General features: G+C 40.2%; 1 protein-coding gene across 4 annotated transcripts in view; it reads right to left on the bottom strand.

Annotated features, from left to right (window-relative positions):
- Window positions 1-800: 800 nt before the first annotated feature.
- The window catches only part of atp6v1h (ATPase H+ transporting V1 subunit H), a 157,463-nt gene continuing 141,763 nt past the window's right edge, over window positions 801-16,500 (bottom strand). For all 4 annotated transcript variants that reach the window (XM_041190165.1, XM_041190168.1, XM_041190166.1 and 1 more), the window contains one exon: window positions 801-1,670. In XM_041190165.1, coding sequence (XP_041046099.1) covers window positions 1,610-1,670 — 61 coding nt within the window. In that variant the 3' untranslated portion in view covers window positions 801-1,609. The remainder of the gene's footprint in view (window positions 1,671-16,500) is intronic.

The following is a 16,500-nucleotide window of genomic DNA, read 5'->3' as shown; positions in this document are numbered from 1 at the left end:
CGGTCAGAGCTGACAGCTGCCCGCGATCTGCGCTGCGCCGCCATTTTATGTGGACAGGCCAATTAAGGTCCGCCCAGCATACGACGCAAAGAGTAGAGTTCAGCGCTACCTGTACAGGTTTGGGGAGGAGGGAGCGTTGAGGCTGCCTCGGGGAGATTGAAGCGCTATTGAAATAAATAAATGGAAAAAAATGTAAATAAACATGCCCCTCATGTGACCGTCGCTTGAGATGGGACATGGTTTTATACTTCAGAAAACTTTATTTGATTCATAAAAGCTTTAGGAAATCTCATCCCACTTGTGGATGAGGTTTCCTGTAAAGCATAAAGGCCGCTTGGCCTTTTCACCCTGCCCGCCAACCTCAAGGTTGGACGGGCAGCGTAAACAATGACACTAATTAATTCGTTAATGGCCTTAATAGGCCTATCAGTTATCGGTGGGCACACAGCCGACTCCGGCGCGCTGAGACATCGCAATGATGTCGGGATGCATGCCTGACATCATCGCGCGTTATTTTACACGTCAGTGTGTCAGGCCCACCCACACATGCCAACTGAAAAATTCAGGCCAATGTGTGTGTTAAGCACTGATTTCCAGCCAACAGTAGCATCTGAACAATGATTTAGACCCAACAGTGGTAAAGCCTATTATTAGGCTTAAGTGTTATTAGGGAATTGATATAGAACATAATGTGCACCAACAGAAGCACTTTCGATCCCCTGTAGCCACGACGCCACAATAATCAAGGAGAAAGGAACTTCACAATGGACCATTCTGCAGACAGGAGGCAAATCAGTAACTCACGCCCTAATGTTGATATTTATTTCTTGTAAGTTACATGATGTGATCTTCATCAACAATCTATTTCAGGCAATAAGCAAGCAACATTTGTCCAGCTTTTTCTCCCCTCCCAAATGGTCTCATTGTAAAATTACATACTAAAAACTTTACTCATAAACTGTCCAGTTCCATAAACTGTCCAGTTCCAAGTGTAAAGGAATTTAGTGTTCCAGTTTAATTCCAAAATATAATTTACTGGATGGTTCCAATAGTGATTTTTAAAATTAAAAATCATGAATAATGTCTCCACCACAAGCAACATTGGACCAATTTGTAATGCTTTGTGATTTTTCAAAAATTGATTCTGACATAAAACATAGGTTAAACATTGCCTGTCTAATGATTCAGGTCCACAGAGGAAGTTGTTTCATTAACAATTTATCGCTACATTGATGTATTAATAGATGACAGTACCAAACAATATACAGGTGATAACTGTATTTTACAGTATGCTTATCTCTTTTGCTGGAAACATTATTGTGAAATCAAAGACATAAATAATTGACAACTTGTTCAAACAATGGATCTTTCTGGTTATTCATTATGTACATACTTTTATGCTCAATACAGCACACTGCTTTAATCAAGATTTATTTTCTGTTTTGCTAAATACATCACACCATGAAGAAATGCAGCATGTGGACATTTAAAAAAAGCTATCCATCAACATATATGCTTATTTCAATATATTCAGAAATGTACTTCTTTACAGTTCTGAGAACAATCAGCCAATACATTTTAGCATAGACTGCAACAGTAGTACGACAATTCAGCTTCTGGTGGTGACAGTTGGTGGTTGCTCTGACTGAAGCTGTTTCCCAAGGTACTCCCTGAAAATAACAGGATCAGGGTTATCATGTTTGTCTTTAAAGAGCAAATTTTGTTCCATAAAATTGTTTGTTAAAATGCAAGGCCCTTTTCATTGCATACAACAATGTATTACACATTGCATTCTAAAAGAAACCAGTTACCTGTTCACAAAATCAAGACATAGAAGAAATCAGTACATATTAAATAATACTTCACTTCTTAAAAAAGAAAAACTGAATTCTTACCAATGTGGCAGTCAGAGAGAATAAAGTAAAACAGATCATATGCTACACACCACTTGGGAGCTGGAACACACAACTGCAGCATCACTTCATCAATGACAATCACAATCCATTCATAAGTCTTATTAATCCAGTGTTACCATCAGAAGAAAACAGTGGCAAAATACTTTACAGTGAAATGTGGCCAGTCCAAGAAAATTTAATGATGTATATGTTTCTTACTAATTCCACTTCCCCAAGTCTGCAACCGAGGGGTAGTGTAAATACCTGGTCCTAGACATCCAGGGGAGATGGTGATGCAGTGGTAATATCACAGAACAAATAATCCAATGGCTCAAGTTAATGCTTTGGGGACATGGGTTTGTATCCACCATGGTAGTTGGTGCAAATTGAATTAAATAATTACTAACTAATTTTAATTGATTAATCTGGAATTGAAGGCAAATTTTCAGTAATGGTGAGTATGAAACCATCATGGATTATCATAAATACCCGTCTAATTCACTAATGTCTTTAGGGAAGGAAATCCACTGTCATTACCTAGTCTGGCCTACACGTGACTCCAAATCTACAGCAAAGTGACTGACTCTCAACTGAAATGAGTAGGCAAGCCACTCAAGGGCCATTAGATGGGGGCAATAATTGCTGGCCTTGCCATTAATGCCCACATCCCATTAAAGAATTTTAAAAAGTGCTTGGTGGTTGTAATAAGTATATGAAGGCTTTTAGAGACAAATCCCTATTGAAACAATATAGCTTAACAACTCAGCAGCATGGAAGAATTGAATTTGTACCTTTTAGTGGCACAGTACAGTAAAACACTCAAAATTATCACTTTTTAAACTAGGTAAGATACTAGAGAAGATATATATTTTGGATTACAAATTATCTGTTTGCATTAGTTTTCAAAAATTATATATAGTTTAAAATCAATGTCAAAAAGGCTCAAGATTTTCTACAATTTCAGGATTGGTACCAATCTACACTACAGTACTCCATTCAAAATTAATTAAATTGTATCTTTATAGCAAGACAAGTTTTATATTTCAGTTTACTTCAAATGACATAAACCTGACCATTTTCTACAGGGTTACATCAATAATGCAAAAAGCTCAAGTAATTCTTCACCAAAAAACATCTGCCATAATATGGAAAATATTAGCTAAGAGAGAGAGTCACTATCAACATGGACCTGCAGTATCTGTCTCAGAAGAGAGTTAGTATATATGGGTGAATTATCCAGAAGGATCTGTCAATAATGTTGAAAGCATTTCTACTGAAAGACTGAAGAGAGTATACTGCCCGGGACCTGATAATATGAGTCACTCCTCATATAATGTTGTTCTAACATTTTTGTAATATTGCTGAATAAAGACATTTTGTCAAAGCTTTTTGTTTCGCAGTCATCAGGACAATCACAAGAATACCAATGTCAGGGGAAGCAACAACTTTATACTGTATGAGAAGACAGTGCTGATTGGTTGGCAAATGGACTCTGATTAGTAGCGGCAATGCCATGGAGAATGCACCAGTTAATGGTGACTGAATGTGTTATATGAATTTCAGTGCCAGTGTGATACTAGGTATGTAGGTCATTTGTCCCAAATACAGGTGGATCATATCAAATAGCACATCCCTTCTGCTGTTCGCAACAGACAAGGTTAAGACCGTACCCAACGAGTCCATGTTTGCAAAACTCAAAACAGTGTCTAACATTAGATGTAATTCTGCGATTGGGCAACATTTGCTAAATAATCCTCCGTGTGCTAAAAATTACGCTGACAACGAATTTAAGATTGTCATTCAGGCTTGCAGTATGGCACACTTACATGTACTGGAAGCTACATAGGTGAAGACACAGGATCCTGCTCTTTGCAGAGAGAAAGAACATGTACATACATTGTGCCTGTTTCAGCTAAACAAAATAAGTGATAGCCATTCACTGGTTCATTCCTCAGGTCAATGCCTTGACCAGAGTAAAGCTGCCTGGTTTAAATTTCAAACAATGCTTGCAGTTAACTGTCAGTCTCCATTAACTGGTGCATTCTCCATGGCAAAGCCTCTACCGATCAGACTCCACTTGCCAACCAATCGGCACTCTCTTCTCATACAGTTTAAAGTTGTTGCTTCCCCTGAAATTGGTATTCTTGCAATTGTCCTGACGAGTGCAAGATGAAAAGCTTCGACAAAATGTCTTTTTTCAGCAATACTTAAGTTCCATATAACTAAACAACTATTTATTTTTGCACTAGATCAAAATTTGTTATTTTGGCTTTCTAGAAAATATTGCTATGTAAATGCTCCTGTGTTAAATACTGACATATTTAATTTTAAATATTTCAGATTATCAATTAAAATGGAAAGCTGTATCAACTTCACAGATTGAAATAGGAGGAGTAGACATTCAGCCCATCAATTGTGTTCTGACATTTAATAAGATAATGACTGATTTAAAGCCTTAACTCGACTTTCCTGCAGTCTCCCTTAACCCTGGACTCCCTTGCAGATCAAAAATCTGTCTAACATAGCCTTGAATATATTCAATGACTCAGCCTTTTCTGCTCTCCTGGAAAGAGAATTCCAAGGCTAAAGTCCCTTTGAGAGGAGAAATTTCTCCTCATCTCAGTCTTAAACAGGACTTAATTAAACATTAGTTTTAAACTGTGCCCCCTATTTTGAGATTCCCCCTTGAGGGGAAACATCCTCCCAGCATATATCCTGTCAAGCCCCCTCAGAATCTTTTATGTTTCAATAAGATCACTTCTGATTCTTCTGAACTCCAATATAGGCCAAAACTGCTCAACCCTTCCTCATAAGACAATCGCTTCATCCCAGGAATCAGCGTAGTGAACCTGCCCTATGCTTGCAAATATATCTCTCCTTAAGTAAGGAAGCCAAAACTGTAGGCTAGATAGAGTCTTACTAATGCCCTCCACAATTGTAGCAAGATTTCCCCCTAATATACTTCATCCCCTTTGCAATAAAGGCCAACATTCCATTTGCCATCCTAATTACTTGCTATACCTGCATGCTAACATTTTGTGTTTTATGTAAAAGCACACCCAGATTCCTTCGTACTGCAGCATGCTGCACTCTCTCCATTTAAATAATATTCTGCTTTTCTATTCCTTGTGCCCAAGTAGACCTCACATTTTGCCCATTAGACTCCAAACCACCAATTTTTTGTCCACTCACTTATCCTATTATTATCCCTTTGCAGACTCTTTGTATCCTCTTCATAACTTACTTTCCTAAGCAACTAATTGTTAAAGCTGTCTACAAATTTCAAACTTGTAAACATGACTGCACTCAATTAACATAAGTGACAAGATAATTACATGGTTCAAGAGTAACTAGAACGCAGATCTATTTAAATTTTTTTAACCAAAAACTCTGCATCCACAAGCATGCAATCCAGAACTCACATCAAAATTTCTGTGATGAAGCGATTGTCTTATGAGGAAGGGTTGAGCAGTTTTGGCCTATATTGGAGTTCAGAAGAATCAGAAGTGATCTTATTGAAACATAAAAGATTCTGAGGGGGCTTGACAGGATATATGCTGGGAGGATGTTTCCCCTCAAGCGGCAGTGCTGAGCGCTGCGGGGGGGGGGGGGGGGGGGGGAGAGTAGGAGGGCGTGGGCCGAGTGTGAACTTTGCACATACGTGGGAGTGAGCGCTTCATAGCCTCCCTGAGGCACAGAGCTTCCCCAGAGAGATGAAACGTTGTTTTATTACATTTTTATTTTCTTTAACATGTCGCCTCATGTGACTCTGTCACATGAGCAGGGACATGTTATTAATTCAATTTTGGAACTTTTATTTTATTTGCTTTTGGAAACCTCATCCTGCCCATGGATGAGGTTTCCAAATAAAATGCAAAGGCCACTTGGCCTTTGGGCAGCGAAAAATTTAAGTTAATTGATCAATTAATGGCCTTAACAGGCCTTTTAATTGTCAGCAGGTGCGCTGCCAACTCTGGCACGTGCCCGCTGACTGAGCTATCGCGTGACTACGCATTGACATCAGCATGCTCGGCCGATGTCAATATGCATCATTTCACGCTCGAGCAGGTTGGGCATGCCCGCCCGCTGAGTGAAAATTTCTGCCCATCAACTACTTCTCTCTGCATAGATGTGGTCAGACCTGTTGAGCTTTTCCAGCATTTTCTGTTTTTACAACTGTATTTGTATATTTTTTATGTAGGAACTGTCCCTAGTTGTCTTACAGGGGGAGTAAAAATAAAATTGGCACAGTCCTGATCCATGCAAGAAGTATTCGTACTTGATTGAAGTCTTGTTCAAAAGATGGGCTTTGTCATGATGTTAAAGGTGAAATTGGTGGAGAAATTCATTCCAGACAGTAGGGGATGAAGGTTCTGTCATCAACAGTGGGACAACTAGATAAAAGGCCAGAATTGAGGAATTGGAAGATGCTGGTCAAGATACAAGGTGGTTGAAGTGTATTTAAAAAGAAACATTACACGAAAGATTGTGAGGATGTGGCATATACAATCCCAAAAAGCTTGGGTGAACAAGCAGCGGTAGTTGACCAGTGCATTATGCTGTAAAATGCATGGTTTTAACTAGTTAAACTCCAGCAATTCTCTATGTCAACTTGACCTTAAGCCTCGGATCTTGATAGTATGGTTACTTAAAATCTCATTCCCAAAGGGGATTAAAGAAAGCCTTGGTTGAATATAGGAACATAGGAGCAAGAGTAAGCCATTCTGTCCTTCGAGCCTGCTCCACCATTTAATAAGGTCATGATTGATCTGGTTATGGTCTTAGCTCCACTTTCCTGTCTGCACCCCATAACCCTTGACTCTCTTGTCTAACAAAATCAATGAAATCTATCTAATTCAGCCCTGGAATTTTTTTTTTTATCATATCCATAAAACCTTGTACACATAACTAGCTCGATTTCCAAAATGCCAAAAGAACATAAGAAATAGGAGCTGGAGTAGGCCATCTGGCCTTTTGAGTCTGCTTCGCCATTGAACAAGATCATGTCTGATCTTCTACATCAACTACACCTTCCTGCATTATCCCCATATCCCTTACTTCCCTTAGTACCCAAATATCTATCCACATCTATCTTGAACATACTCAATGACTAAGCATCCACACCTGTCTGGGGTAGACGATTCCAGCAATTTACAACCTTGAATGAAAACGTTTTTCCTCATTTAGGTCCTATATGGCCAATGCCTTTTTCTGAGCCTGTGACCATGTTCCAGGTTCCCCTGCAAGGGGAAATATTTCCTCAGTGTCTACCCTGTCAATCCCTTTAAGAATCTTATGTTTCAATTAGATCATTTTTTATACTTCTAATCGTATTGGTCTATTCAATGGACAATCTCTTATTCCATGAACCAGTCTTGCATTCTCTCAAGGCAAGCATGTCCTTCCTTCGGTAAGACCACCATGTAAGGCTTCTTTTCTCTTCTCCAATCGCTTAGTAAAAAAAGCTAACACACCATTTGCCTTCCTAACTGCTTGCAGTACTTGCACATTAACTTTGTGATTCATGTAGAAGGACACATCTCCCAGTCTCTCAGCGTTCTAAAAAACGTTCTGCTTTTGACTTCGGGGTCATTATTTGAGGGACATAAGAGGTAATGGTGCAGAGGAAGAACAGAAGCCATTTCAACTGATACTTTAGCTACGGTTAAATACATAGGAATGAAACCAGGTGAGCACAGTCCCGCCCAGCAGGATGACAGTGGAGTGGCTTTGAAGGAGCACGGCGTAATCAATGCTGTCAAGGATGCAGATAGGTTGAGAAGGGCGAGGAGGAATAGCTTACCTTTAATGCAGTCACATAAAATGTCATTAGTGACTGTCAAAAGCTGTTTTGGTACTGTGGCAGAAGCAGAAACCAGATTGGAAAGACAGAGGGACAGTATATTAAGATGAAGAATGGTTAACAACATCAGCTAAGATGGTAAGGAATCACGAGTAGATTCACTCAGTGCTCTACAATGGGGTTACTGCAATCAAAATTAAATATGTAGATGGAGGCATTAAAAGAATGATGCACAAGTTAGCACAAGAGCTGAAAATTCAGACTAAATTATTAACTTGATTTAGCACGATCCCCTTCGGTACACCATTTCCAACCCTTTTCCAATCTAAGCATTTCTCCCAAATCTGTTTCTTGTCTATCAATGAATTTTCTATCTTTCCTTACATTACATGCCTGAATTTTTCCAGTAACTCTCTTGTCAGAGCCCTTATTGAAGGCCTTCTGAAGAATCATATGCACTATGTCTACTGGCATTTCTTTCACCTATTCAGTTGATCATTAACAAGAACGCGTATTAAATTTGTTAAATATGGATTTGTTAAAAGTAAATCCATAGCGTCTTGATTAACTCACACATTTCTAAATATTCCCTACTTCTATCTCAAAGTCCATGAGCTTTTCTACATCTGACATCAGAAAGGTTAAGGGAATTTAATTAATTAGTAAACTGGGCTTTGTGGCACACATCCTACAATGTGAATGAGCGCAACTTAGGTTTGGGAAATTGCAGGCACTTTTATAACCATTCACGAATACACATAAAGTTTCACATCCAGAGAAGCCAGGATGCAGTTTATACATTAAGGTTGGACAAACAGCATGATATTAATTGGACTGCATGATAGTGGTGAGGGTGGGTAGTGGTGCACATGACTGCACCTCATCTAGATGGGGTTGACAATTTCCATGTTAGTAAGGAGGAATTGTAGGATGATGGGTGAAACTTTGTCAGCTGTCATTTCCTAAAATGATGAACGCAATCTTGCATAAAAGAGTCTAGCTTACAAGATGCCCAACTGTATGCAAAAAATGAGATAAGTTTACCAACACCACATGCTGCATGAAAATCAACTTCAGCTCACGAGAATCTACATATTCAAAAGGATCAACATTTATAACTCAAAACTAGACTCAAACCTCATATAGGAAAAACCTTTGTGGAAAATGTATTTATTAGTAGATCTCCAACAGCACTGCTACAAATAGTGTGACACCTGGAAAGCAATTTCTGATGTTCACTCTGGGGCTGCAGCAGCCTAAACATGACATCAACTTGACCATGCTGTAATATAGCAAATTTGCTCCTACTATGCATCATCTACTGCGGCTGACACAAAAAATATACCATTCATACTGAAGCCACGTGGAACTTTTCATTCTTCTTGCTCCAAACCTTTGAGTTATTTCTACCACATTTATAAAATATTAAAAATGAATAGCTAGGCACACGTTTTCAAATCTTTCCATTACATAAGCCCTTGTATCGAGATTCATACTGGAAACCGTCTATGAAATTGTGTCATGCTGCAACTGTCCCTCCAACCAGTGGAGATGCAGTAGCATCACAACTGTTAAGGTGGAGTTACAACATATCAAGTTCACATTGCAGTTCTCATTGTAAAAAAAAAAATTGGAGTTTTTAATAGAATACAAAACTAAAGACCAAATTTCTGTAAAGTAAAAAGATAGGTTATGATGTTTCAGCTGTGTACCCTTCATCAGAACTGAAGATAAAGATAAACAGGCATCTTAGCCATGTTTGAATAAATGGAGAAAAAAAGGGGAACGAGTATATCAACAGTTATAAGAGAAAAACCTTAGGGTCTAATGACTGCAAAGTGTTTAACATAAATTTGTTAGATAATGCATACATATAGAAATGATAAAAGGATTGTGGATAGACCATGTGAAGCAATGAACTGACACAGAAGAGGTCCATACAACGTAAGGTGTGACAAAATAAAGAAATTAAAGACAGCAAAACTAGTTGAAAATAGAGTGATAAAATTAAATCAAATAATACAAGTGAAACACAATGCATCTGCCATAAACCCACATCTGTATCAAGGATTCAGACCCACATCAGCTCAGACAATGAATCACCACCCCAGTTACTGAGATCAATTCAAAGGTATTTCATCCAAGTTATGCGAATATAAAGCTTACCATGTTGAAATAAATTTATTTTATTTTTTAAAGATTACACATGACAAGAAATGTCAAACAGCAGTTAAAAGTATCTTGGCATTACTTTTCATAATAGCTGTTCCATTAATTACAATACAGTATCCACTGCTTATATTGAGTGCTTTGTGTTAATGCGGTTTGCCTGCTATATGTGGTTGCCGGTACAACAAATGATGGTATGAAATAGTGAAGACATTAAATAACACAGGATAATTCTGTACAGCAAATACAGAGGCGGATTCAGAAGCTTGCACTGACAACCGAATTATCTGTCAACTGTTGAGATTAAAGCCCTGGAATAGGGTGAGCCCTGAAGAAGGGCAAGTTAATTGGGCCATAAAGACGCTCATCTTAAAATGGAAACAGAATGTGTCATCTCAATTGTTTGTTTTAAATTAGATCATATTAAAGTGGGAGAGTTAGGACATAAATGATAGATAATCATACTTTAACTGCCAGAAATAGTTGACCTGTTCAACTTGCTATTAGTGGCACCTTTGTAATCAACAACTACAGTGATGGCAAACGGTTGGTGCCATATACTGAACATAGATAGCTATCTGAGATCAAGAGGAACAGTCTTCTTATTGGGAACTGTAAGTGGGCTGGGACTGCTAATCCAAGTACAGTTTCAGCCACTTTCTTTGTTTCCACTCTCCCCAGACACAAAACTTCCAACTGATATCATTAATAATTTATTATCCAATTTAAGATTTTGATTTCAAATAAAATTTGAACTCACCCGTGATCAACTTCACAATTAATGATTTCCAAAAATTATTCAAAACACTGATCTTTTAAAAACCTTGTTAGCACCATTTGCATATCTTAATACTTCTTAATTCAGTGTTTTTCTGTTACATAATGTAACAAAAAAATCTGAATGCTTCAAAATGGAACAAAATTTAGCACTCATGAAAAAGGAACTGAAATATTCTGGACACCAGTAAAAGATATATTGGCTTTGGAAGGAAAGCAACGCACATTCAACAGAATGTTAACAGTTTCAAGTATCAAATTATGAGAGATTAGGGCAAATAAGGGGAAAACCAATGAATGTGGTATATTTGGATTTCCAGAAAGCTTTTGATGAAGTACCACAAAAGAAGCGGGATTGGGAATAAAATATTAGCATGGATTGAGGATTGCTTAACGAACAGAAAGTATACTAGGAAGATATGGGGATTTTTCGGATTGGCAGGTTGTAACTAGGCAAGTGCATCAGTGCTTGGGCCTCAACTATTTATAATCTATATCGATGACTTTGCTGAGGGGACCAAGTTTATTTATTTATTCAAGTTTGCTGATGATACAAAGAGGAGAATGAAAAAAGGTGAAAGAAGGAGAGACCAGTTAAATCATTAGGCAAGACTGTGGCAGATGAAGTATAATGGAGAAATGTGAAATTATCCACTTAGGTATGAAGATTTGCATAAACATTTCAAATTATAAAATCTGTGCAATACCTACCCTCTAAAATGTGCAATATACATACTCTGTCTGAATTTAACTCAAGAATTAGATAAATTGACAACATCCACCACATAAGTCAAGATGCAATCTTTAAACCAAAATTCTGTCTGCACCATACACCAAGGCATTTTCTTTCTGACCAGGCATGAAGGCTATTGTTCACAAGTGACATAAATACCGTCAAAGCGTATCTACACTCATGTTAATTAATATATGAATCTTTATACTTTGCTGTAAGAGGTGGTGGCATAATGGTATTGTCGCTGGACTAGCAATCCAGAGACCCAGAGTAATGCTCTGGGGACCCGGGTTCGAATTTGAAATAGATAAAAAAAAAAATCTGGAATTAAAAGTCTAATGATGACCATGTTGTAAAAACTCATCTGGTTCACCAATGCCCTTTAGGGAAGAAAATCTGCCATCCTTACCTGGTTTGGCCCACATGTGACTCCAGAGCAATGTGGTTGACTCTTAACTACCCTCTGAAATGGCCTTGCAAACCACTCAGTTGTATCAACTGCGAAAAAGTCTAAAAGCAATGGAACCAGTGGACCACCCTGTATCGACCTAGACCCCGGGAATGACAATGGCATACTCAGCCCTGTCGACCCTGCAAAGTCCTCCTTACTAACATCTGGAGGCTTGAGCAAAAATTGGGAGAGCTGTATCTCAGGCTAGTCAAGCAACAGCCTGACAGTCATACTCATGGAATCCTACCTCACAGATCATGTCCCAGACACCACCCTAACATCTCTAGGTATGCCCTGTCCCACTGGCAGTTCAGACCCAGCAGAGGTGGCAGCACAGTGGTATACAGTAGGGAGGAAGTTGCCCTGGGAGTCTTCAACATCGATTCTGGACCCCATAAAGTCTCTTGGCATCAGGTCAAACATGGGCAAGGGAACCTCCTGGCAGATTACCACGTACCATCCTCCCTCAGCTGATGGATCAGTGCTCCTCCACATTGAACACCACTTGGAAGGTGACAAGGTAGCACCACCACAGACCGAGCTAGCCGAGTCCTAAAGGACATGGTTGCTAGACTGGGTCTACGGCAGGTGGTGGGGGAACCAACAAGAGGGAAAAACATACTTGACCTTAACCTCACCAACCTGTCTACTGCAGATGCATCCGTCCATGGCAGTATTGGTAGGAATGACCACCGCACAGTCCTGTGGAGACGAAGTCTCATCTTCACATTGAGGATACCCTCCATAGCGGTGTGTGGCACTACCACCGTGCATAATAGCATAGATTTCGAACAGATCTAGCAACTCAAGACTGGGCATCTATGAGGTGCTGTGGGCCATCAGCAGCAGAATTGTACTCAACCACAATCTGTAACCTCATGGCCCTGCATACCTCCACTCTAACATTACCACCAAGACTGTGGATCAACCCTGTTCAATGAAGACGGCAGGAGGGCATGCCAGGAGCAGCACCAGATATTCCTAAAAATGAGGTGTCAACTGTTGAAGCTACAACACAGGATTACTTGTGTGCCAAAAAACGGAAGCAGCAAGCAAGACACAGAGCTAAGCGATTCCACAAGCAATGGATCAGATCGAAGCTCTGCAGTCCTGTCACATCCAGTTCAGAATGGTGGTGGACAATTAAACAACTCACTGGAGAAGACTCCACAAATATCCCATCCTCAATGGTGGAGGAGCCTAGCACATCTGTGCAAAGATAAGGCTGAAGTATTCACAACAATCTTCAGCCAGAAGTGCCGAGTGGATGATCCATCTCGGCCTCCTCCGGAGGTGCCCAATATCACAGGTGCGTCTTCAGCCAATTCGATTCACACCATGTGATATTGAGAAACGGCTGAAGGCACTGGATACTGCAAAGGCTACAGGCCCCGGCAACATTCTGGCAATAGCACTGAAGACTTGTGCTCCAGAACTTGCCAGATGCCTAGCCAAGCTGTTCCAGTACAGCAACAACACTGGCAGCTACCCCAGCAATGTAGAAAATTGCCCAGGTATGTCTTGTACACAAAAAGCAGGACAAGTCCAACTCGGCCAACTACCGCTCCATCAGTCTTCACTCCATCATCAGTAAAGCGATGGAAAGGGTCATCAACAGTGCTAACAGGCAGCACTTGCTTAGCAACAATCGGCTCACTGACACTCAGTTTGGGTTCTGCCAGGGTCACTCAGCTCCTGACCTCATTACAGTCTTGGTTCAAACATGGACAAAAGAGCTGAAATCCAGAGGTGAGAGGTACTGCCCTTGACATCAAGGCAGCATTTAACTGACTGTGGCACCAAGGAGCCCTAGCAAAACTGGAGTCAATTGGAATCAGGGGAAAAATCTCCACTGGCTGGAGTTATATCTAGCACAAAGAAAGATGGTTGAGATTGTTGGAGGTCAATCATCTCAATTCCAGGTCATCATTGCAGCAGTTCCGCAGGGTAGAGTCCTAGGCCCAACCATCTTCAGTTGCTTCATCAAAGAACATCCTTCCATTATAAGGTCAGAAGTGGGGATGTTCACTGATGATTGCACAATGTTCAGCATCATTCGCGACTCCTCAGTCACTGAAGTAGTCCATGTCCAAATGCAACAAAACCTGGACAATATCCAAGCTTAAGCTGACAGTGGCAAGTAAAACTCATGCAGAGAATTACTAACTCTAACAAGAGAGAATCTAACCATCAAACCTTGACATTCAATGACATTACCATCGCTGAATCCCCTACTATCCATATCCTGGGGTTACCATTGACCAGAAACTGAACCGGACTAACCATATAAATACTGTGGCTACAAGAGCAGGCCAGAGGCTAGGAATCCTGTGGCAAGTAACTCACCTCCTCACTCCCAAAAGTCTGTCCACTATCTACAAGGCACAAGTCAGGAGTATGATGGAATACTCCTCATTTGCCTGGATGAGAGCAGCTCCAGCAACACTCAAGAAACTTGACACCATACAGGACAAAGCAACCCGCTGGATTGGCACCCTCCCACAAAAGTTCACTCTCTCCACCACCAACGAGCAGTGGCAGCACTGTGTACCAACTACAAGATGCAATGCAGAACGTCACCAAGGCTCTTTAGGCTACCATCTTGAAAGACAAGGGCAGCAGATACATGGGAACACCACTACCTGGAAGTTTCCCCTCCAACCCACTCACCATCTTGACTTGGAAATCTATTGCCGTTCCTTCACTGTTGCTGGGTGAAAATCCTCGAACTCCCTCGCAAACAGCACTGTGCGTATACCTGCACCACAGGGATTGCAGCAATTCAAGAAGGCAGCTCACTACCACCTTCTCAAGGGGAATTAGGGGTGAGCAATACATGCTGGTCTAGCCAGCATTGCCCACATCCTGTAAATGAAAAAAAGTTGAGGGCAGATGCACTGTGGACTGGAAGCTATCATGTTTAATGGGGAAAGAGGAGGGGTGGTAGAAATCAGCCAGGACAAATCAGGCCACGAACTAATGATACCAACAGTGGAGTGGGAGCTGCTGAGATTTGCTAGAGCTGACAAGCATGGGGCTCTATTATGTAGTTATTAAAATTAAAAATAAATTTACAAAGGCAGGAATTTCCCAGGAATAGCATTGATATGCTGTAGGAACAGGTGACAATGATGCAAAGGTTAGCGCCAGTAGGACCAAGTGCCTCAGATTCATTTTATTATTTAGACTGGTACCTATGAGATTGCCAGATTTCCACTGGAGACCAAAGTGCCATGGGACAGACTGAGGGTAAGTGATTTTTTGAGCAGGAATGGGAACTAAGACCAGTATGTACAGGCTGAAGGTGACTGATCTTCCAATGGAAACAGGACAGACCCAGATACAGATTGAAACAGCATCCCCAGCTATCTTTTAATACATTGAAATTTGTTGATTTTTTTGCAAGAAATATATTTAACTCACCAATTGAAAGCAATTAAGAAATTGAGCAAAAATGGACCATGGCTACTTTCACCACAGCATGATCAGTGTTGGAAACCCAAAAGCTGTATGCTCGAGATTCTAAGGCATTTTTTCGATGATACTCTGGAATTGCATGTACAATTACTGGTCATTGATCACTGGAAAACACCACCCATTGACATCATAAATGATTATAAGCACATAAGTGGGGACAATTTTAACATGAGAATGTCCACAGATTGTTGGATAGAAAACAGAGAGTGGGCATAAACAGGGTTTTTTCAAGTTGGCAGACAGTGAATAGTGGAGTGTCATAATGATCAATGCTGTTGCCTCAGCTATTTACAATCTATATTAATAACTTAGATGAGACTGAGTAAAGTATCTAAGTTTGCTGACGATACCAAGGTAGATATAAAGGCAAGCTGCAGGAAGGGCACAGAGAGGCTGCAAAGAGATATAGACAGGTTAGGTGAGTGGGCAACAAGAAGGCAAATCTGAGTATAACATAGGGAAGCATGAAGTTATTCAATTTGGTCATAAGAATAACATTTTTTTTTAAAGTGAGAAACTTGTAAGTGTTGATGTTCAAAGAGACTTGGGTGTGCTTTTATAAGGAATGCAGAAAATTAGCACTGCGGGTGCAACAAGCAATTAGGAAGGCAAATGGCATGTTGGCCTTTATTGCAAGGGAATTGGAGTATAAGAATAAAGAAGTCTGTACAAATTTTTGGTGAGACCACATCTGGGGTACTATGTGCAGTTTCGGTCTCCACATTTAAGAAAGGATATACTTGCATTGGAGGCAGTACAGCAAAGGTTCACTAAATTGGCCCCTGGGATGAGGTGGTTGTCCTATGATGGGAGGCTGAGTAAACTGGTCCTATATCCTTGAGTATTGAGGAATGAGGAGAGATCTCATTGAAACATTCTAGCTTCTGAAGGGGCTTGTTAGGGTGGACGCTGAGAGATTGTTTTCGCTGGTCAAGGAATCTAAAACATGGGGACACAGACTCAGGATGAGGGACTGATCATTTAGGACTATGATGAAGGGAAATTACTTCACTCAAAGCGTTGTGAATCTTTCGAACACTCTGCCCCAGAGAGTTGGATGCGTAATCGTTGAATGCATTTAAGGCTGGAATAGGCAATTTCCTGCGACCCCAAAAATCTAAGGGATAAGGGAAGTGGCTGGGAAAATAGAGTTGAAGCCCAAGATTAGCCATGATTGAATTGATTGGTGGAGCAG

Source organism: Carcharodon carcharias, chromosome 6, assembly GCF_017639515.1.
Source record: "Carcharodon carcharias isolate sCarCar2 chromosome 6, sCarCar2.pri, whole genome shotgun sequence".
NCBI classification, from domain to species: domain Eukaryota; kingdom Metazoa; phylum Chordata; class Chondrichthyes; order Lamniformes; family Lamnidae; genus Carcharodon; species Carcharodon carcharias.
This window is presented reverse-complemented; position numbering and strand designations above follow the sequence as displayed.